Below are 24,577 nucleotides of genomic sequence, written 5' to 3'. Positions count from 1 at the left end.
CATCAATTAGATATACCATAATCTGCCATTTCATCATGTTGAACATTTACATTTCTTTTCTAATTTTTCATTACTTTAAATGACACTGAGAAAATATTTTGATATATGATGCTTTTTCTGTATTCAGGGTTATTTCTTTAGAATAGATTTCCAGAAGTTGGTTACCAGGCAAAGAGTATAAATACAAACACTTTAAGGTTCTTAACATACTTTGCCAAATGGAATTCCGAAAAGATTTCAACACTGCCCTGAGCACGTCTGCGAATTCGACATTACTGCTATCAGAATCAGCCACAGATTAAATATAAGAGACTGTAGTTAGAATAAATGTGCCAAGTGATCTCAATTGCTGCTGAAGGGTTTGTAGGTATCACTAAGGCCACAAGGACCCAAATTAAAGACAGGTAGGTTTTACTTATTTTTCAAGCTTGGCAAAATTACCTGAAGAAAACTGGTTTCCAAAGCTAACCAAATCAAACAGATAGAAAACAAATCCAAACAAGCAAACAAAAACACTCAATAAAATCACAAAATGTTATATGTGCAAAACTCATGTGAACATCTTGCAACTAAAACATGGTACGAATATAACAAATTCGAGATGGTATATTACCTTACTTGATATTTCCTGAATATACTACTCTGTGGCACACACTGGGGCAGGTGCTATAGGATATTAGCTTTGATATCAAAGTTCACAGTTATCACATCGATTCATACCTTGCCAGCCTTGACATGCTACCTCCCCATCCTGTGTCTCAGACAAGGAACATTTCTAGGAAATCAACAGTTTCAACGCCAAATACAGAAACAAATTTAATTCTTTGCAAGCCCTATTCCATGTTTGACTACACTCACACTGCAAGGTGAAAAAATAAATCCCTAATACAAGTTAGTTGCCTCAATTTTACAGCAATATGTGGTTGGCAGCAAGGATAGGAGAAAGCGAGGAAGCCATGATAAACACTGATTTGAAATGAATGAAAAATGCTTACAATGCTATTTATTCCAGTTTCTGACAGGTCAAACATCACTGTTACAGGTTTCCCATTTTCCCTCTTAGCATAACGCTCCAACCAGAATGCTATGAGCTTCTTTTTGTCCGATATGGTTTTCTGGTCTTTTATATGATACTTCACCCTGATCCAGACTTTAAGCAGAAGATAAAAACAAGAACAAGACTTATGGCATTATATTATTATTATACATATATATAGTCTTTCCCTTGACATTTTTCATTTACAATTCATTTTGTTTCTTAGATCAAAAACATCTCTTATTTTCAGTGAGAAAGAGTTGCACTTGGGAGCCTTAAAGAGTAGCAAAGAGATAGACTGTTTCTTTCCCTTAGGAAATAAACAAATTTCACTTGTAAGACGGAAAAGAAAATACAGATGAACAAACACTATTTGATAATAATCTAAATGTGCTCTGCATTGTGCTTAACAAAAAAGAAAATCACTGCTTTTGTCGAGCACTGGAAAAAATGTTCCATCCAGAGGAAAGATACTGACACAGGGCGATGGAGGCATGAGCCAGTGCCGTGCATGTGTGTGGAGCACGGTAAACTGTTCAGGTGGTGGTAGTAGCTAAGATGAAATGTGATGAGTGGTGAGAGGAGAAGCAAAATAGGAAAGAACTGGACTTGAAGGACTCTGAATGAAACTCCAGGGCATTTTGATTTTCCTATTTTAGAACACCTTTCAGGCAATAGCTCAGAGGGCAGAGTGGAGGAGGCAGAGAAGGAAACCCACCAGGTTATGACCTGGGAACGGACTGGGGCAAAGGGGTAGTAGTTAGAAACTGAATTGAGGAAGTAGCTGGTGAGGATGGAAAAAAGGCCAAATTGAAGCTATATTAGAGGAAGAGCCAATGAGTGGGACTGAGGTGGGCAATACAGAAAGTGAGCAAGTGGAGGGGCATGGATGTTCAGTACCGTGTTGTGCTAAAGGCTGCTGACAGGCAGGTGGGGCCAGTCAGTGGGTAGCTAGGTATGTGCATGTGTCCTGGGGATAGTGTAGGGTCAATACTGTGCTGGGGGAGGTAGCTAAAGCTGCCAAGATGCTCGTGATTGATCACCCAAGGAGACTGTATCAGCTGTAAAGTAAAAGATGCAAGAAAGGAATAAAGCCTAGGAAACACCTTTAAGGGACAGGAGGAAGAAGAAAAATGAGAAAAAAAGGTTGAAAAGGAGGAGGTGGCAGTAAGAGAAAAATGCAAAAAGAGTATTGCTGAAACAGGGACAGACAACATGCTACGGAGAAGTGAAGATGAGTGCAGGACATCTGTTCAGTATGGGGCTCAAACTCGCCTGCCAAGTTGCATCCATGGTACAAAACCAGGCTGGATTTGGGGCAAGTGGGAGAGAGGTATAACAGGGGAGTCATTGGAACAAAAGAGATGATTGTTACTGTTCCTTTCATTATAATACACATTTCAGAAAAAGCTAGAGTGAGATTATGGGAGACTTGAAAAGGAAAAGGCGCCGGGCGCGGTGGCTCAAGCCTGTAATCCCAGCACTTTGGGAGGCCGAGGCGGGTGGATCACGAGGTCAGGAGATCGAGACTATCCTGGCTAACATGGTGAAACCCCGTCTCTACTAAAAATACAAAAAAAAACTAGCCGGGCGTGGTGGCGGGCGCCTGTAGTCTCAGCTACTTGGGAGGCTGAGGCGGGAGAATGGCGTGAACCCGGGAGGCGGAGCTTGCAGTGAGCCGAGATCACGCCACTGCACTCCAGCCTGGGAGACACAGTGAGACTCCGTCTCAAAAAAAAAAAAAAAAAAAAAAAAAAGGAAAAGGCCTACTTAGCAACCTTTAGCGACTGTCAAAAAAAATTCTCCATAAAAACACTAAGTTGAGTTTTAATATCACAGTCAGATTAGAAAGAAGATAACGACTCTGAATTAAATAACTTTGTTTATGCTGTAGGATGCAGCATTTGCCTTTATTGCCTACTTTATTATAACGCAAACAGTATGTACAGCTACTAAGTATCTAACACTGTAAAAATGGTTCTACCAATCTCTCATTGCAGTAGACTTGAGGAGTGCTACAGATGGAGAAAGTTCTGCTAATTCTTAATTCAGTTGACATAGATATCTCAATCTCAAAATCTTGAAAAGCCAGAACATAAATATACTTACACAATTTGTTACCTTCTTTGTCATAACCATGCAGATAAATAACACCAATTTCCAATAACCATCTGGGAATGGAGGATTCATTAAGGTCTAAAAAGTGGTAAGCTTTGATCAGTAGTTGTAATTTAGGGGTTTAAAAATAAAACTCATAATGTAAAGATAATGTTATGTAGTAGTTCTGATATTTAAAAATGATATAATGTACCCAAACATTCAAAAAGAAAATCTCTGGCAATATAAAGTGGTGTTTCCTACCAAGGAAACAAACTAAATAATGACAGGTGACCAAAATGGACAAACTCCGTTTCCCCTGAGAGGTCATTATTTATGTGTATACATTTCCACATTTTGATTGTTTCACATAATGACTTGCAAACAATCACCATCAGAGTTTCAAGAGAACATTCCAGTAAATATCCACATTGCAGCCTCAGAATTAGTAGAAAAAAATCACTTTGGTTTCTTTAGTAAAATGGTATTTTTCTATTAGGTTGGTGCGAAAGTAACTGTGGTATTTGCAGTTAAACATAATGGCAAATGCTGCAATTACTTTTGCACCAATCTAATACGAAGTTTGTTATCTAGTAGACTTTAATGCATTTAAAAACCTTTAGGAAAGTGGAAAATACTTCAAGAAAAATGGCCAGGCATGGTGACTCATAAAATCCCAGCACTTTGGGAGGCCAACACGGGAATATCATTTGAGGCCAGGAGTTTGAGACCAGCCTGGGCAACACAGTGAGACTCCCTCTCTACAAAGATAAATATATAAAAATTAGGCCGGGCGTGGTGGCTCACGCCTGTAATCCCAGCACTTTGGGAGTCTGAGGCAGGTGGATCACGAGGTCAGGAGATTGACACCATCCTGGCTAACACGGTGAAACTCTGTCTCTGCTAAAAATACAAAAAATTAGCCAGGCTTGGTGGTGGGCGCCTGTAGTCCTAGCTACTCGGGAGGCTGAGGCAGGAGAATGGTGTGAACCCGGGAGGCAGAGCTTGTAGTAAGCCAAGATTGCTCCATGCACTCCAGCCTGGGCGACAGAGCAAGACTCCATCTCAAAAATAATAATACTAATAATGATAAATAAATTAAAAATAAAAAAATAAAAATTAGCCAGGCATGGTGGCACATGCCTGCCGTCCCAGCTACTCAGAAGGCTGAGGTGGGAGGCTTACCTGAGCCCAGGCATTGAAGGCTGCAGTGAGCTATGATCACAACACTGCATTCCAGCCTGGGTGACAGAGCAAGACCCTGTCTCAAAATAAAATAAAAGAAAGAAAGAAAGAAAAGAGAAAATAAGAAATGAAAACAAAAAATGTGAGAACTTGAACTTCAGCAGGAGGAACAAACAGAGTGCCTCTCCAGTTTTTGGGGAGGCTAAGGACCAACATAGCAAGGCAGTAAATGCCAATGCTTTTGTTTCATTCACCAGCAGTACCTTAAGACCTTTCAAAGATTTCTCTTTCCCCATCCCCTTTTACCAGATCTCTGCTATTTTCCACCAGAAAATAGCAATTCTATGTAAGAAAACAAACATTGTTGAATTTAAATATTTATTCGGTACTTAATTCGTTTAGAAATATCAGATTTATATTTCTTTGCTTGGTTAATAAATACTTCACTGTTGAAATTACCTACGGTTGTTAAATTTCCAATCACGTTATTTCTTACTACTCCCCTTTTCAGGGATTCCTTCTGCAAGCATGAAGAGTGAGGAGAGTATCTGCTCTAGATTTATTTGTTGACCATTTTGTGTTAAGTGTTCAGATTGAAGTCACTTCAGAGGTTATAATCCTCAAGGACAGAAAATTCTGCTTTATGCCTAACTGAAATCAGAAGTTATGCCAGTTTCTTCTTATTCAATTTTTTGGAGGAGAGAACTAACAGGTCATCATGTACTTGAAGACCATTATAAAACTACAAGACTTGAAACTCCCATTTTTGGGAAAAAATTGAATCTAGTAGCAGACTTAGAAATTAAGAAGCTAAGGCTGCATGTACCCCAAAATATATACATCTACTATGTACCGAAAAAAATAAAAACAATATAAAGAGAAGACTGTGATAGGCTTCCCTGGGGATAAGCTTGCATTTTTGGGGTGACTCTCATTCATTTAACAATTCTATATGGTGCACCTGTTAACCTATTAGCACAAGGAACTGTGGGGATAGAGAAGGGCATAGGAAATAATTGAGAAAAAGGGACAGTATCTCCTTATTTCTAGGCCTAGTAGCAAAGCTACTGTCTTGCTATTGCTTAATGGTACTGAATTAAACACAGATTAGGAAACTCTGCTGTGACTGAAGAATCTGAGTGTGATTCTGCTCTTTGGTGATCTGATTTCCTTATGAATGTTTCTACTAAAAAGACTTATAAGCTGTTCCTTTGAAAGTATTACTGGGTCTTTATAAATAATTATATTTTGGTGTTTATGATGGCTGCTAGGAGTATGTGCAAATACATGATTAGATAAATGTAAAACAATACCATTTATACAGGATATATTACAGTCAAGGTTAAATTGAACAGCTTACCATTGACAGAAATTTCTTTCCTCCACTGAAAACTCTCATCGAGCATCTTCAGTGTTTCATCTACGATATTATGTCTCCAAGATAAGTAACTTTCAACCCAGTTATCATCTTGTTGTAGCCTTTCAACATCACGTGCATCATATTTATCTGACTTATCTAGGGAAAAAACAGGAATAAACATCCAAGTCAGATTAATTCTGCAGTGAAAAATAACCAGCAGTGGCAAAGGAGAAGAAAGACTTCGAAGACAAAGTTAAGCTATTTGAGGATAGACTCAGGGATGTAGTTCAGATAAAAGTGCCATTTAAAAGATTGATGGTGCTATTGTCTGGGATATGATTTGTTTGGTTCCCCCAAGTCTCTTGTTGAAATCTGATGCCCAGTGTTGGAGGTGGGGCCTGGTGTGAGGTGTTTGGGTCATGGGGAGGACCCCTCAAGAGTGGTTTGGTGTCATTCTCATGACAAGGACTCAATTCTTGCTCTTAGTTCACACTCGAACTGATTGTTGAAAAGAGCCTGGCACCTCCTCCTTTTTCTCTTGCCTTTTCTCTCACCATGTGATGCCTGCTTTCCTTCGTCTTACGTCATGAGTGGAATCTTCCTGAGGTCCTGACCAGAAGCAGATACTGACACCATACTTCTTGCATAGCCTGCAGAACCATGGGCCAAATAAACCTTTTTTCTTTATACATCACTCAGCCTCAGGTATTCCTTTATAGCAACACAAATGGACTAAGACTGATGGAATTTCCAAGTGTGAGGAGAATACAGTTATCTAAAGACAGCAGGTTTAAGTAAGCCACTACAGATGTTAAAAATTACACCAGAGTAAAATATTTGGTACAGCCCTCTCTAAAACTATACACCAACATCTGGGAAGATCAATTATGTTATCTGAACTTGAAATTCTTAAGTCAATGAAAAATAAAGAAATTTCATACGTAAAGACATAACTAAGTTGTACTTTAAAAAGACATTTGTTTGGCAAGTGTCATTAAAAAAAAATTAAGTAGGCTGGGTGTGGTGACTCATGCCTGTAATCCCAGCACTTTGGGAGGCTGAGGCGTGCAGATCACCTGAGGTCAGGAGTTTGAGACCAGCCTGGGCAACATGGAGAAACCCCCTCTCTACTAAAAATACAAAAATTAGCTGGGCATGGTGGTGCACCCTGTAGTCCCAGCTACTCGGGTGGCTGAGGCAAAAGAATCGCTTGAACCTGGGAGGCGCAGGTTGCAGTGAGCTGAGATTGTGCCACTGCACTCCAGCCTGGGTGACTGAGTGAGACTCTGTCTAAAATAAATAAATAAATAAATAAATAAAATTAAATACAAAAATAAGGACAAAAAAAGAAAACAACAACAACAATAAAAAAACAGTAAAAAAAAAATTAACTAAGTACCTATGGAAAACTGATCATGTATGCCATATTATGGTATTTGCTATTTTCAGACTCTGGCCAACATTTTCAATAATTTCTTGGAATAATTATTTCTTTTTTTAATTTATTTTTATTTTATTTTTTTAAATTTTTTATTATTATTATACTTTAAATTCTAGGGTACATGTGCATAACGTTCAGGTTTGTTACATATGTATACTTGTGCCATGTTGCTGTGCTGCAGCCATCAACTCGTCAGCACCCATCAACTCGTCATTTACATCAGGTATAACTCCCAATGCAATCCCTCCCCCCTCCCCCCTCCCCCTTCCCCCCTCCCCATGATAGGCCCCGGTGTGTGATGTTCCCCTTCCCGAGTCCAAGTGATCGCATTGTTCAGTTCCCACCTATGAGTGAGAACATGCGGTGTTTGGTTTTCTGTTCTTGTGATAGTTTGCTAAGAATGATGGTTTCCAGCTGCAGCCATGTCCCTACAAAGGACACAAACTCATCCTTTTTGATGGCTGCATAGTATTCCATGGTGTATATGTGCCACATTTTCTTAATCCAGTCTGTCACTGATGGACATTTGGGTTGATTCCAAGTCTTTGCTATTGTGAATAGTGCCACAATAAACATACGTGTGCATGTGTCTTTATAGCAGCATGATTTATAATCCTTTGGGTATATACCCAGTAATGGGATGGCTGGGTCATATGGTACATCTAGTTCTAGATCCTTGAGGAATCGCCATACTGTTTTCCATAATGGTTGAACTAGTTTACAATCCCACCAACAGTGTAAAAGTGTTCCTATTTCTCCACATCCTCTCCAGCACCTGTTGTTTCCTGACTTTTTAATGATCGCCATTCTAACTGGTGTGAGATGGTATCTCATTGTGGTTTTGATTTGCATTTCTCTGATGGCCAGTGATGATGAGCAATTTTTCATGTGTCTGGCTGTATGAATGTCTTCTTTTGAGAACTGTCTGTTCATATCCTTTGCCCACTTTTTGATGGGGTTGTTTGTTTTTTTCTTGTAAATTTGTTTGAGTTCTTTGTAGGTTCTGGATATTAGCCCTTTGTCAGATGAGTAGATTGCAAAAATGTTCTCCCATTCTGTAGGTTGCCTGTTCACTCTGATGGTAGTTTCTTTTGCTGTGCAGAAGCTCTTTAGTTTAATGAGATCCCATTTGTCAATTTTGGCTTTTGCTGCTGTTGCTTTTGGTGTTTTAGACATGAAGTCTTTGCCCATGCCTATGTCCTGAATGGTACTACCTAGGTTTTCCTCTAGGGTTTTTATGGTATTAGGTCTAACATTTAAGTCTCTAATCCATCTTGAATTAATTTTCGTATAAGGAGTAAGGAAAGCATCCAGTTTCAGCTTTCTACTTACGGCTAGCCAATTTTCCCAGCACCATTTATTAAATAGGGAATCCTTTCCCTATTTCTTGTTTCTCTCAGGTTTGTCAAAGATCAGATGGCTGTAGATGTGTGGTATTATTTCTGAGGACTCTGTTCTGTTCCATTGGTCTATATCTCTGTTTTGGTACCAGTACCATGCTGTTTTGGTTACTGTAGCCTTGTAGTATAGTTTGAAGTCAGGTAGTGTGATGCCTCCAGCTTTGTTCTTTTGACTTAGGATTGTCTTGGAGATGCGGGCTCTTTTTTGGTTCTATATGAACTTTAAAGCAGTTTTTCCCAATTCTGTGAAGAAAGGCATTGGTAGCTTGATGGGGATGGCATTGAATCTATAAATTACCTTGGGCAGTATGGCCATTTTCATGATATTGATTCTTCCTATCCATGAGCATGGTATGTTCTTCCATTTGTTTGTGTCCTCTTTTATTTCACTGAGCAGTGGTTTGTAGTTCTCCTTGAAGAGGTCCTTTACATCCCTTGTAAGTTGGATTCCTAGGTATTTGATTCTCTTTGAAGCAATTGTGAATGGAAGTTCATTCATGATTTGGCTCTCTGTTTGTCTGTTACTGGTGTATACGAATGCTTGTGATTTTTGCACATTAATTTTGTATCCTGAGACTTTGCTGAAGTTGCTTATCAGCTTAAGGAGATTTTGGGCTGAGACAATGGGATTTTCTAAATATACAATCATGTCATCTGCAAAGAGGGACAATTTGACTTCTTCTTTTCCTAACTGAATACCCTTGATTTCTTTCTCTTGCCTGATTGCCCTAGCCAGAACTTCCAACACTATGTTGAATAGGAGTGGTGAGAGAGGGCATCCCTGTCTTGTGCCAGTTTTCAAAGGGAATTTTTCCAGTTTTTGCCCATTCAGTATGATATTGGTTGTGGGTATGTCATAAATAGCTCTTATTATTTTGAGGTACGTTCCATCAATACCGAATTTATTGAGTGTTTTTAGCATGAAGGGCTGTTGAATTTTGTCAAAAGCCTTTTCTGCATCTATTGAGATAATCATGTGGTTCTTGTCTTTGGTTCTGTTTATATGCTGGATTATGTTTATTGATTTGCAAATGTTGAACCAGCCTTGCATCCCAGGGATGAAGCCCACTTGATTGTTGTGGATAAGCTTTGTGATGTGCTGCTGGATTCGGTTTGCCAGTATTTTATTGAGGATTTTTGTATCGATGTTCATCAGGGATACTGGTCTAAAATTCTCTTTTTTTGTTGTGTCTCTGCCAGGCTTTGGTATCAGGATGATGTTGGCCTCATAAAATGAGTTAGGGAGGATTCCCTCTTTTTCTATTGATGGAATAATTATTTCTAATAACAATAATTTCTCATCAGTTGCTCACACACACACTGTATTCACACTAACTTGCATAGCAGACATTCCTCCTTCCTTGCCCTGCTCTATTATTCTGTAACTGAACTTCCCTTGTCTCTGCTCATCCAAATGCTACCATTCTGCAAGTCTCCTTTCAAACGCTCCCCTTTCCAGAAAATTTTCCCTGAGTCTAGAAGTATTAGGTTGATGCAAAAGCAATTACTTTTATGGGACTTGAACTAGCTTTTCTCAAGGTGCTTACTACTTTTACCTTGAAATAAGAGTTACTGGCATGGAAGACATATTTCCCAAATAGACAGTAGAGACAGACAGTCTATACATCTAAGCATCCTCCAAAGCAGATTACTGTAGTGCCAATGAAAAGGCCTTCCATAAACATCTGTTGATGGAATCTATTCCTTTTCATTTTTTTCTCAGTTAGTCATACCCTCCTAAGGTTCATACAAAAAAACAAAACAAAACAAAGCAAAACAACTTCAGGAAATTCCCTGGCTCCTTCATTTCCTTTTCTTCTGCATCTAGTTAGTTGCCAGGTTTTATGAATTCTATCTCTTCTTGATTTGCACTGCCTTACTTCAGGCCCTCAGAGATAATAGCTGAAAGGCCAGGAAAATATAAAATGTATTCAGAGAATTGTCTTCCTTGAGTCTCAATTTCCTTATCTTTAAGCTGTTTTACATACTCACAATGCTGTATGAGGATTGGATGAAAAAGTATATATATATGAAAGTATCTGGAAATTTAAAGCACTATAAAATATAAGATGAGGCCATAAATCACGCATTTGTAAGAGTGTTGTCTTGGATATGGCTTTTAATATCTGGGTTGTATTTTTCTAATCTATAAAATGAGTGGTTCTGTGGTAAATAATCTTAGAGATGGTTGTTTAGCTCTGCTATTTGAAAATTCATCAGTATTCAAAGCACATTTAAAATTTTTTTTTTCAAATGAAGAGGGTGGCCTGTGAAACAGGTGACTAATTCAGTTGGCAACTCAAACATATTTAGCATGCAGAAATGTTTTATGCATAGTTCCCCATTTTGTCACACAGAACATTGAAAGGACATGTACTCAAGGGTCAAGACTTAATACAATTTACTGTTTTATCAGGGACTTTCTAAAATAAAATTGGCTTTTTTTTTTTAAACTAAGAATGCTGACAATGAGGACTACAGTGACTACCTGCCTTGATTTGGGCGAAGCAACCAGTACTGATTACACACCATTGCTTATGTGTAATCAGTGCAAATGTAAAGAAAGTGAAAAAGGCAAACGATATCTTAGCATTATTATGAAAACAGTTTTGACCTCATAGCTTTCTGAAAGTCTTGGTCATCCCCGAGGGTCCCCAGATATATTCTAAAAACCAATTACTTAGAACAATATATGGCAAGTGGTAAAAACTCAGCAAATATTAGCCATATTAAGAAGAATAAAACACTATTGTTGTTGTTGTCATTTTTCCCACCACTGCTAGTACCATCACTAGGGATACCATAAACAAATGAATGCCCATTACCAAGAAATTTAAAGCCCATGGCGCTTTGATAGCTTTCAGCAATGTTGATCTTTGAAATTAGAAATCCCCATTTATATTAAAATGACTTTTATTAATGTTCTTACATATAACATGCTAGTTGTTGACCATTTACTCCTAGACAAATAGAAATGAAATCAGAGTGGGGGAAAGAAAAGAGAAGATAAACATTTGAGAGCTAGGCACATGGGGGTTGGGGGAGAGAGGCAGGAGAAAAGTAGAGGCAGAAGAGGACAGAGGACAACAGGACAGAGGAGAGGGGTGAGGGGGAAGACGGGGGAGAGACAGATAGAATGAGACACAGAGAAGAGAAAGGTGAGGGAAGTAAAGATAGAAAGAGCAGAGAAACAAACATGATAAACTGAGCATTGAAGGTAAGGAAAACATGGCCAGGAAGCACAAGGCCAAGGGTGATAATTAATTGTGCTTATGTCAACACAATTTTCTGCTTTCACACACAGCCTACAGACAACTGAGCCCTCAAGTGATTGGAAATTTCAGAAAACCAGTCCTTTGGTAAGTTCAGATGTGCTATGGTTTGAAGCAAGTCTCTCCTAAATTCAAATGTTGCCAATGTGACAGGATTAAGGGTAGGGTCTTTAAGAGGTGATTAGGCCATGAGGGTTCCTCCCTCATGAATGTCATTAAGGCCCTCATAAAAGAGGCTTCATGTAGCAGTGTCCTCCTCTTGCCCTTCCACTTGCTGTCACAGGAGGACACAGCAAGAAGGCCCTTATTAGACACTAAATACTGGCACCTTGATTGGAGACTTCCCAGCCTCCAAAACTGAGAAAATAAATTTCTGTTCTTTATAAATTACCCTGTTCTATTCTTTATAAATCACTCAGCCTCAGGTATTCCTTTAAAGCAAGATAAATGGACTAAGACTGATGAAATTTCAGGTATTTTGTTATAGCATCACAAAATTGACTAAGACAAGATGTTACAGAAAGATGCTAAAGATGTACACTCAAAAAGGTTAAAGATATAAAAACACACATGAATGCACATACACACACACACCTAGGACATTTTTTTGAAAAACTTTATAGGCCGGGCGCGGTGGCTCAAGCCTGTAATCCCAGCACTTTGGGAGGCCGAGACGGGCGGATCACGAGGTCAGGAGATCGAGACCATCCTGGCTAACACGGTGAAACCCCGTCTCTACTAAAAAATACAAAAAACTAGCCGGGCGAGGTGGCGGGCGCTTGTAGTCCCAGCTACTCGGGAGGCTGAGGCAGGAGAATGGTCTAAACCCGGGAGGCGGAGCTTGCAGTGAGCTGAGATCCGGCCACTGCACCCCAGCCTGGGCGACAGAGCAAGACTCTGTCTCAAAAAAAAAAAAAAAAAAAAAAAAGAAAAACTTTATCAACAAAGTGTAGAGATGAGGGTGAGAAGGTGTATTAGTCAGGGTTCTCTAGATGGACAGAACTAATAGGATATATATATATATATATACTTACTGGGTTAGTCTGTTTTCATAATGTCTGCTGATGAAGACATACCTGAGACTGGGAAGAAGAGGTTTAATGGACTTACAGTTCCACGTGGCTGGGGAGGCCTCACAATCATGGCAGAAGGCAAGGAGGAGCAAGTCATGTCTTATACGGATGGTAGCAAGCAAAGAGAGAGGTTGTGCAGGGAAACTCCCATTTTTACAACTACCAGATCTCGTGAGACTCATTCACTATCATGAGAACAGTGCAAATAAAGACCTGCCCCCATAATTCAATCACCTCCCACCAGGTTTCTCCCATGACACATGGGAATTGTGGGGGTTATAATTCAAGATGATTTGGGTGGGGAGAGAGCCAAACCATATCAGAAGGTGTGAATAGAATAGAATATGATCAGTTTTATAAAAAGATGTGTGTGTGTGTGTGTGTGTGTGTGTGTGTGTATTCTCCCAATACTTGTCCTCATACACGAATGATACCTTGTCTCATAATACCGGTGAAAACCACATCAAAAACAACATTAATTCCAAGTAGTGGATTTTTAAGCCTCATCTCTGTATTTCTTTAAAATAGCTAATTTCAGCCAATCCTTCATGAAGAAACCTTCTTAATGAACTACCAGCACCCTGTGGTTCATTGGCCCTTTCTACTATTTATTTGTTCTAACATGAATTTTGCTCTGTAAATTGTTCTTACATTTATACAAGTGTATTACCACCAAATAAATTGTAAAGTCCATAATTTGGCAGAGAAAGAATTAAAGATACAAGACAATGGTGATATCTCTCTAGGAACACACAGTATTAAATGTTCCAAGGTAAAAATGACCTGTCTCAGCTTTTCACGTCTCTCAATACACATGCATGTGTATGTTCTCACTGTTTCTCTCACACATACGATTTTTTAAATAAAAAAATTAATATTTTTTAAAAATTGTGTTGTAAGATAAACTATAGTTCTAACTTGTAAAATAGCAAACTTTATTATAAACTTTTCTTTTTTTCTCTTGCGTTTGTTGGCTAGTGATGTTACCAACAGGTCAGAAACTGTGTTTTAAGGTTAACAACGTGAGAAAATTTCTGGCCACATTCAGGATGTAGAGTAGAATGATGGACTTGGAAGACCCATGCCACCATGTATAGTGAAGCTAAGCAGGCTCTAGGCTTTCTATTCTTCTCTGTAAAATGAAAATGAGGTCTGTCTACCTACAGTCTTAGAAAGATCAAGAACACTGAAAAACTTAAACACTATACAGATGAATTTCTATCAACATATGATAGAATGCTAACCATGAAAAGAAGACTAAATTCAAATTTACCTATTAGTTAACCAGGAAGGAAAATCTTGGAAGTATATTGTTATTATAAATGTGCCTAAATTTCAGATAAAGGTTGAAAAAATATGCAAGTATTCTGATAATGAAAACTAGAGAACAGTTAATGTTCCAAAGCAGCAAACATATAACTCTAGATCATTATAGTAGTTTAAAACATCTTAGGATTTCTTATTTCTCCATGACTCTGAGCACAGATCCACTGAAAGTGCTTCTAGGGCCTTAAAAGAGCATTTGTATTGGATGGACTATTTCTATTAGCTGGACTGTGTAAATGTCAGTAATGGGTGTGATCAAGACAAAAGAACAAAATGTTCCCTCAAGATTATTCTCTGCTAGTTGGCCACAACCTATTCTGAATCTCCACTTTTTTGTGAAACTGGTGAGACTGAGAGACAGGTAATCTTTTATAATGGGATTAAGCCATTGGTCTATAGCAGTGATTCTTCAACTTCAGCACATATCAGAATGATTAGGAGGGCTTATTAAAACTGGGATTACTGGGCCCCACCCCTAGACTGTTTAATTCTGGGTGAGATCTGACAATTGGTATTTGTAACCAGTTCCTATATACTGCTGATGCTGCTGGTCAGAGATCACACTTCGAGAACTGTTGTTCTACTGCAGGGGCTGGCAAACTTATTCTGTATAGGCCCAGATGGCAAATATCTAAGACTCTGAGGGCCATATTACATTCTCTGTTGCTGATTTCTTTCTTTCTATCTCTCTTTCTTTCTCTTTCTATTTCTTTCTCTCTCTCTCTCTCTTTCTCTCTCTCTCTCTCTCTCTCTCGTGTGTGTGTGTGTGTGTGTGTGTGTGTGTGTGTGTGTAACAATCTTTGAAAGGCTTGGCTCAAGGGTCATACAGAAACAGGACTTTGCTGATCTCTGGTCTATTGCAAAAAGGGGAGGTGCTTTCTGTTTCAGTTCTTATCCTTCAAGAGCTGGATTCCTTAGTACACTTGAACAAGCAAAGTTTCAAAACTGTTCCCCAGGTCCTCATTAGTCACCAGCCAGTTATCCAGGTTAATTAGATATAATGGACCTTGGTCTATTCCTGTATATTACAGACTCTGTCTCAAGGTCTTGGCATAAGCACACTATCTATAATCATTCACTTGGCTCATTTTGGTCAAATGGGAGAATGTAAGGCCAATTTCATCAAAATTAATAAAATAATAGTAAGAGTCAGTCATTTTGAGAGGAGCTCCTCAAATAGGGGATGGCATGAGAGGAGTGGGACTGATGCTGTCTGCTCTACTAAGCTCCACGAGGTCAGGGACTTTGAAAAGTCACACCCTGTTCCCTCCAACTCTGCCCAACACACAGTAAGTACATGCTAAATCTTTGTTACTGAATGATTAGCCATGTACAAGTCTATCCCCTAGTAGATCTTGAGTTCAATGAGGACCCAGAACTTCACTAACAAACTGTTTTTTTCCTTCCCTTTTGAAAAGTTAAAAAATTATAGAATAGTAAATGATGTTGACAAATACTTATGTAGCTGTAGCCCAAAATTAACAAATATTAAGTTACTGGCTTCAGTTTTTTTTTTTAATAAAAGGACTAGAATGTCATAGATAAAGCTAAAGTTACCCTTGATCTTCCCATAAAAGCCTTACATTTCTTTGCTAGATTAGGCAGTTTAGAAGTTTTTGTGTTGTTATCATAAGCCTATGATAAGATTGGCAAACTTTATACCTCATATTTTCCTGCCACGTTCATAACTAAGTTATCCTATATAATGTAGAATTATTGAAATAATAGCAGAAATCATTGTCTTTTTCCTGACTTTATGGGAATCATTCTAAAGTTCCCCAATTACACATGACATTTGCTGTAGGTTTTTAGAAGATACACTTAACTTTAAATACTCTGGAATTTCCATTGTGATGTCCTCTTTAACCCATGGGCTATTTAGCAGAAGAATTACACACATTGCTGAGAAGTTCGTAATCCATGGATTATTTAGAGGTGTGTTATTCTAGTTTTCTATTATATGACATGTGTTTAAGTACCTGTTATTGTGACTTCTGATGTAGTTGCTTAATAATGTATGAGCATGTTCTGTATGATGTAGCTTCTTTGGAATTTTCTGAGACCCCCTTTATGACTTAGTATGTGGTGAATTTTTGCAAAGACTCTGAAAGTACAAATATATATTCAAAAAGTATATATTCTCCAATAGTTGGGCAGGAGAGTCTATATGCTTATATACATACACATATATATCTATAATCAAATTTACTCATTGTAGTGTTAAAATCTTCTAAATCTTAAATATTTCTTGCCTGCTAGTTCTGTTTCTGAAAGAGGGTTGTTAAAATCATTCAACAAGTTTGTAGATTTCTTGAGTTCCCTTATGATTCTGGGTGCTTTTGCTTTGAGTATTTTAAGGTTATATGGTTAGGTAGTTTTTTATGTTGTTAGTTCCTAGGTGTTATACACTTTTATGGTTCCTTTTATCATGAATAGTATCCCTTTTTATATGTATTAACGTCTTTCACCCTAACTAACATTTTACCTAATGAAAGTACTGCCGAAACAAGATTACTTTCGGTTAATATTTGTTTTGTATCTTTTTCCATCTATTTTCAACCTTTCTACATTAATTTATTTTAGGTTAGTCTCTCTTAGACTGCATGCAATTAAGATCTTTAAAAATCCTTCCTCTGTGTTTTCTAGTAACCATGCTGCTTTTTTTCTCCTTTTCTGCTTCTTGCTGGAGAGGACTTTTTCTCTATTCCCCTTTTCACTCCTCCACTGGTGTGGAAGTCAAACATTTTATTTCTGTCTTTCAAGGGTTACCCTTATTTTAAGTATTCACATTGAAAACAACAAAATCTGAAGTTAATACCTCTACTGTCATTCTGAAAGTTCCTTGTAATACTTTACCTCCATTTCTTCTACTCTTAATATTATTTATTTTTTCTTACTATCCACAGTTAGATTTTTTATTTACTAATTTGCCTACCCATTTCTTTGCTTTTCATTACTTCTTGCATCCCTCTGCTTCTTTTGGTGTACTATTTACTTACTAGTGAAGTAGACGACGAGTAGTTGTTCCCCCACCCCCAGCAATGGTCAATCTTAGAATGCCTAAAAAGTTTTACCTTCACTTTTGAAAAAATGTTCTAAGTGAGCAGTTATTTCCCTTAGCGCTTTCAGAAAATTATTTCACTGTTTCCTGGCAATACTGTTACTGATGAGAAATCAAGTATCAGTCTGATTTTTGTTTCTTTGTGGATAATGTGTCATTTCTCTTTGGGTTGTTAGATTTTCTCTGTCCTTGGTGTTTTTTGGTTTCACTAAAATATGCCTTGAGATTAATTTCTTTTTCTCTATGATGCTCAGATTTTCTTATGGTTCTTTAATCTGAGGATTTGATATCTTTTATAAATTCTGGGTTACTGTCAATTATTATTTCTTCTAATAGCACTCTTTTTTTCCTTCTGGAAGTTTGATTAAATGTATATAGGGTTTCTCATGCCTTTTATTTTTCCTTACACATTTTTATCTGTTTTTTTCCTTCAATGATCTGGGTATAGAGTAAGTACTTGTGGAAAAACTTTAAAATTGTCTATGAATGTCCTATGTCAATTGTGAATATATAGCAGCATAATGGGTAAAGAAAAGCTTCTGCAAACCGTGGCCCAACTAGTAAGTACTCTAATATCAAAGAAAATTCTACACATATGTGTCAAATCTTTATAGTCACTACAAATTCAGCTTAAACTAGTTTTGATTGAAATGTAGCAAACTTTTGTCCTCCTATTCCTTGCAAAATGGCTGCAGGAAGAAAAAATCCTTTAGGAATTTCTGTGAGCACTACTCAATCTCCTAGAGATCTTATCAAACCAAAATTCTTGTTAGAGGGTAAATTTTCAGTAATGAAAAACATTCATATAATAGAGTACTACTATCAAGAGCACACAGTAGATTTGGTTAACAGACCACTCCTCTCATGCAAGCTTTCCAAATGACAATGACTAAAAACAAACTGATATCTTAGAAATGACAGTATTCTAGTTACAGATTCTATTTTTTTTTTTTTTTTTGAGATGGGGTCTCACTCTGTTGCCCAGGCTGGAGTGCAGTGGCACAATCTCGGCTCACTGCAACCTCCACCTCCCGGGTTCAAGCAATTCTCTGCCTCAGCCTTCTGGGTAGCTGGGATTACAGGCACCCGCCACCACGCCCGGCTAATTTTTGTATTTTTAGTAGAGACAGGGTTTCACCATCTTGGCCAGGCTGGTCTTGAACTCCTGACCTGGTGATCCACCCGCCTTGGCCTCCCAAAGTGCTGGGATTCCAGGAGTGAACCACTGTGCCCGGCCCCTAGTAACAGACTCTTTAGTCTCGCACATTTCCCTAACCATTCAGAATGAGGATATATGAAGAACAGGTATAAACAACTTAAAGAGATGAGTAAAAAAAGAGTATTCACTAGGCACTGCAAAAAGTCATTACTGAAAAGAAACATTAAAAAATAAATAGGTTTACCAATTCTCTATCCCAACACAAATTTATCACTCAAGTCTCCAATGTGAAGTTACAATCTGATATTCTCTAAAGCAGTCTTGATATTTTTAGATATGTAATAAGGACATAAATTGATAACTCTCTTTTAAAAATTAATTTTTTAATTGACAAAAATTATATTTATGGTATACAACATGATATTTATATATTGTGGAACAGCTAAATCAAGCTAACTGACATGCATTACTTCACATACTTAGCTTTGTACTGAGAACACTTAAAATCTACACTCTTAGCAATTTTCAAGTATACAATACATTGTATTAACTATAGTCTCCATGTTGTACAATGTATCTCTGGAACTTATTCCTTCTGTCTGACTGAAATTTTGTTTCCTTTGACTTATATCTCTTGAATCTCCTGCCTCAACCCTCACCCTCCAGCCCCTGGTTAACAGCCATTCTATTCACTACTTGCATGAGTTCAACGTTAAAAATCTAAAAGATTTGCATTTATGTGAGATCATGTGGTATTTGTCTCTCTGGGATTGGCTTATTTCACTTAACATGTCCTCCAAGTTCACCCAAACTGTTAACAAATGATAAGCTTTCCTTCTTTTTAAAAGACTGAATAGTATTCCACTGTGTGTGTGTATATATATATATATATATATATATATTACATTTTCTTTTTCTTCCTTTTTTTTTTTTCATACTTTCAGTTCTAGGGTACATGTGCACAACGTGCAGGTTTGTTACATATGTATCCATGTGCTATGTTGGTGTGCTGCACCCATCAACTCCTCATTTACATTAGGTATATCTCCTAATGCTATCCCTCCCGCTCCCCCCACCCCATGCCAGGCCCCGGTGTGTGATGTTCCCCACCCTGTGTCCAAGTGTTCTCATTGTTCAATTCCCACCTATGAGTGAGAACATGCGGTGTTTGGTTTTCTGTCCTTGCGACAGTTTGCTCAGAATGATGGTTTCCAGCTTCATCCATGTCCCTAAAAAGGACATGAACTCATCCTTTTTTATGGCTGCATATATACCACATTGTCTTTATCCATTCATCTCATAACCTCTTAAAATCTTTTCCTCTTATTCTGATGATGACAACTTTAAAAAGGTTGATCTTGAGAATGTTAATGATGGAGCAGAATTTAAGCAAATCCAAGTGTGTCTGTTTATTTATCTATCTTTTAAAGGCTTCCTCACTTGGAAATAATAATAACTCATTAGTTATGAGCACTGATCTGTGATCACCTGCCAGATGCTAGCCTAAAAGAGCCAGGTATTGCAGATGCAAAGATGAGTGGAGCCTGAGCTAGTCCCTTGAGTGGTTCATAGTCTAGACACATAGGCAAACTCTCCAGTATTATAGTTACATTTTAAATGTCATTTTCCTTTCAAGAAAGAGTAATCAATAAGGACAATCCCTGTTATATGTTCCCTTTACCCTACAGGAGTTTTTTCCAGTTACTGCTTATCTTCCTGTCCTTGAAATTCTCTTTTTTGTTATCCACAATAATAAAGTTTCCTGGTTCTCCTACTTCTCTAACCATGTCGTCTCCTTCAGCCTAACAAAATGAAGGCATTCCTCAAAGCTAACTGCTTAATTTAAAAAAAACCACACACACAAGGACAAAATAAAGGTATTTTCAAGACCAAGAAAGTTTACTACCAACAGATCCCACCAGGAGAAATCTGAAGGTTATACTTTAGTTGAAACAACAATGACCCAGGATACAAGATCTGAAACTCAGGAAGAAAATAGTAGTAAATACATGGTAAGTAAACAAACACTGACACATAAAACAACAATAATAAATTGGGGGAGTAGTGAATTTCGGGAATCAGGTTGTGCTAAACAATGAACATATCTTACATGGAATAGAAAAGAGGGAACACTCACTCTGAAGCTTAGATAATCTTGATGTTAATATTGCACAAGAAAAACACTAGAAAGGAAAATTATAGGCCAATTCAACAATACAAATGTAAAATTCTTAAACTATTAGTAAACTGAATTTAGCAATTTATTTTTAAAACCTTATCAATGTAATCTACCATATTAACACAGTAAAGGAGAAATACCAAATGAAAATGTCATCAAATACAATAAATGTGTGCAACAGATGAAGAAACTGCATTTAGTAAAACACAATAATCAATCATGATCGGAACTAAACAAAACAAACAAAAAACCCAAACTAGCAAACCAAAAGTGGAAGAAAATGTCTTCACTTTGATAAAGGGTATATACAAAGATCATACTTAATGGTGACATGTTCAGAGCTATCTTTCTATCATCAGGAATAAGGTAAGTAGGCTATTACCACTGATTCTATTCAACAGTGTTCTAAAAGTTCCAGCCAATGTAATAAAGGAAAAGCATTGAAAGATTTAAGAATTGGAAAGTTAGAAAGAAAACGATCAATATTTCAAGGTGGTTATTATGTACATAAAAAATCCCAGGTAAATTATCAGAATTTATAAGAGTAAATTCAATATTAATGGAAAAAAATCATCTATATTTCTCATAAACCAGCAACCATCATTTAGAAAATATATATTAAGACATACCACTTAAATAACAACAACAAAAATAAAACACATACAGTATTTGGGAAGAAATATAACAAAAGATTGTGTTAACCACTATAAGGAAAATTATAAATCTTTCAGTAAGGAAGACTTTAGCAGATACAAATATATACCAGGTTCTTGGATAAAAAGACTCAACCATGATAATGTCAACTTCCATGAAATTACATTCTGATTTAACATAATACCACTGAAATCCCAGCAAAAGTGGTTTTTGTTTTGTTTTGCAGAAATATGATAAGCTGATTCTAAAGTTTACATGGAAGAAATAAGGACCAAGAAGAGTTGGAAGGAGTAATTTTCACAGAAGCAGAAACCAAAGGTCCTATCATAAAGGTATGAAAAAAAAAAAAAACCGCTCAATCTCACTGGTATTCAAAGACATTAAAACCACAATGAGATCTCCCAACACACCCATCAGATGGGCAATTATTAGTTTTTTTAACTTGCAGTGCCTATTGTTAGGGTGTAGAAAAGTAAGGATGCCCAAATACTGCTGGTTAAAATGAAAACTGGTACAATCACTTTGGGAAACAGTTCAGCATTACCTACTAAAGTTGAACAAGAAACAATGCGCTTATTCTACCACCTACCCATTTTACTGTTGGGAACAAACCCTAGAGCAGCAGTTCTCAAACGTTTTGGTCTCAGGACACCTTTTACACTCTTACAAATAATTGCAGACCCTCCAAAAGCTTCTTTGTTGATATGGGTTATATTTATTGGTAGTTACTGTATTAGGTATGAAAATTGAGAAAAAGAATTAGACATGAGAACATAAAGTACACAGTCTATCAGCCATCAGAACAACGGCATCATCACATGCCACCCAGCCTCTGGAAAATGCTACCATATGCTTGTGAGAGGATGAAGGTGAAAAAGGAAAATGGTAGTTTAGTATTATGAAAATAATTTTGACCTCTCAAACTCCTTGCAACGGCCTCAAGGAACCCCAGTTCTTGAACCAACTTTGAGAACCACTGCCCAAGAGAAATTCTTGCATGTGTGCACCAGACATGTATAAGGATGTTCATAGCTATACTGTACATGATACAAAAACCTAGAAACAACCCCAAACCCATTAATTGGTATATTCATCCTATGAACTACTACACAGCCATAAAAAGTAATAAATTAGTCATATCTGACAATATAACTGAATTTTGAGCAACAGAAGTAAATCATGAAAAAATATATTCAGCTTTAATATAAAGTTCAAAAAGAGGCAAAACCTAATGAAGTATCGGTGATGAATATGTCATAGGCTGTGAAACTAATGAGAAGTAAGAGAATGAGTAACATCAAATGCAGAAAAAGTAACTGTTCCCTGAATAGCAGGCACGGGGATACACAGGAGGCTTCTAAAGTACTGGGAGGCTCTAGTTCTTTGGCTGAGTAGTGAGCACATGGGTATTTATTTTATCCATGTTTTATACGTTTTGTACATAAACAGAATTCCAAAACTCAAAATTAAAAAATAGTAAACCAAAACAAAACAAAAATGAAAAGACTAGAAAGTCACTTTTAATGGCAAAAACCGCAATTACTTTTGCACCAACCTATTAACTTAATAGCCATAGAAGAAACCACAAAGGAATGGGTAATTTTGAATATGTTCAAAAACTGAAAAAAAGTAAAAGTGACACAAACAAGAAAAGCCCAGACCAATATTAAAAGTCATACTAATAAAAAAATGTTTAAACTACAAATGGATGTGAATGCATGAAAATAATTTACTCTTATTAGCAATCAAAAGCAAACTAAAACAACCATCAGTTAAGAAATAACAACACTAAATATGAGTAAGGGTGTGGTAAGACTAACACTTTCCTACAAGCTGGCAGGAATGAATATTGGTGCAACTTCCATGTAGGAAGTTTAGCACATATAATCAAAGGCCTGAAAAATATAAACACTCTCAAAACCAATAATTCAGTTTCTGAACATGAATCTTAAGGAAATAATCTGAACTACTGCACAAAAAAAAAAAAACTGTATTAAATGAAACTGGAAAGAATCTAAATGTCCACAAAGGGACTATCTAAGACAAAAGATAAGAAAACTATCTTTTATTTATAGAACCAAATATTGAATGGCTATACAATGTTGCTTACTTCATAAATACGGAGAAATAAAATCATGTCAATAAAAATGTATTTTATAACACACAAAATTATATACAGAATAGTTTTTTGTTTTTTTTTTTTGAGATGGAGTTTTGCTCTGTTGCCCAGGCTAGAGTGCAGCGGTGCAATCTCCGCTCACTGCAAGCTCCACCTCCTGGGTTCATGCCATTCTCCTGCCTCAGCCTCCCGAGTAGCTGGGACTACAGGTGCCCGCCACCATGCCTGGCTAATTTTTTTTTTTTTTTTTTTTTTTTTTGTATTTTTAGTAGAGACGGGGTTTCACTGTGTTAGCCAGGATGGTGTCGATCTCCTGACCTCATAATCCACCTGCCTCAGACTCCCAAAGTGCTGGAATTACAGGCGTGGGCCACTGCGCCTAGCCCAGAATAGTCTTCTAACTTTGTTTTCTTAAATGTATAGAAAAAAGACTGTAGGCTGGGTGCAATGGCTCACGCCTGTAATCCCAACACTTTGGGAGGCCGAGGCAGGCGAATCACCTGAGGTCGGGAGTTCGAGACCAGCCTGACCAACATGGAGAAACCCGTCTCTACTAAAAATACAAAATTAGCTGGGCATGGTGGCGCATGCCTGTAATCCCAGCTACTCAGGAGGCTGAGGCAGGAGAATCGCTTGAACCCGGGAGGCAGAGGCTGTGGTGAGCCGACATTGCGCCATTGCACTCCAGCCTGGGCAACGAGTGAAATTCCGTCTCAAAAAAAAAAAAAAAAAAGATAAAAGACCGTAAACAATGTATCCACTGTTATCACACCTATCTCTGAATGGTGAGTTTATGGGGGTTTCTCCAGATATTTTTGGTATGACCCAAATTAATCTAAATGAATTCATATACTTGTAAAGCTAGACAACAAACCTAATTACAAAACCCATAAACCTCTCAATGGCTCTCCATATTAACTAAAGTACAAACACATCACTTTGGTGCCCAAGGCTCTCTACACTATATTTCCACTGTATTTGGCCATGTGTGCTTACCCTCCTTAAGGTTATCAAAGTAGACTTCCTACTGCTTCCGAACATGCCCCATATCTTTTGACCTCAGTGCCTCAGTTCAGACTATTCAATCTGCCTGGATCACCTTCTCTACCTGGCTGCGTTCTACCATCTTCCGAAGTTCATGAGAAACACCACCTTTTTAATGAATGTTTTTCTAACTCTGTGCTAAACTAGTCACCCCATCCAGATGTTATTTCT

At 37.5% G+C, this 24,577-nt stretch overlaps 1 protein-coding gene across 2 annotated transcripts in view; it reads right to left on the bottom strand.

Moving 5' to 3' along the window:
• The window catches only part of MOSPD2 (motile sperm domain containing 2), a 51,796-nt gene that overhangs the window by 23,700 nt on the left and 3,519 nt on the right, over positions 1–24,577 (bottom strand). For both annotated transcript variants that reach the window (XM_050775151.1, XM_050775152.1), the window contains exons 3-5: positions 5,679–5,834; positions 3,146–3,232; positions 996–1,150 (exon numbers count right to left, since the gene is read on the bottom strand). In XM_050775151.1, coding sequence (XP_050631108.1) covers positions 996–1,150; positions 3,146–3,232; positions 5,679–5,834 — 398 coding nt within the window. The remainder of the gene's footprint in view (positions 1–995; positions 1,151–3,145; positions 3,233–5,678; positions 5,835–24,577) is intronic.

The sequence above is a fragment of the Macaca thibetana genome, chromosome X (genome assembly GCF_024542745.1).
Source record: "Macaca thibetana thibetana isolate TM-01 chromosome X, ASM2454274v1, whole genome shotgun sequence".
NCBI classification, from domain to species: domain Eukaryota; kingdom Metazoa; phylum Chordata; class Mammalia; order Primates; family Cercopithecidae; genus Macaca; species Macaca thibetana.
Note: the sequence above shows the minus strand (reverse complement) of the source record. Positions and strands in the feature narration are given on the sequence as shown.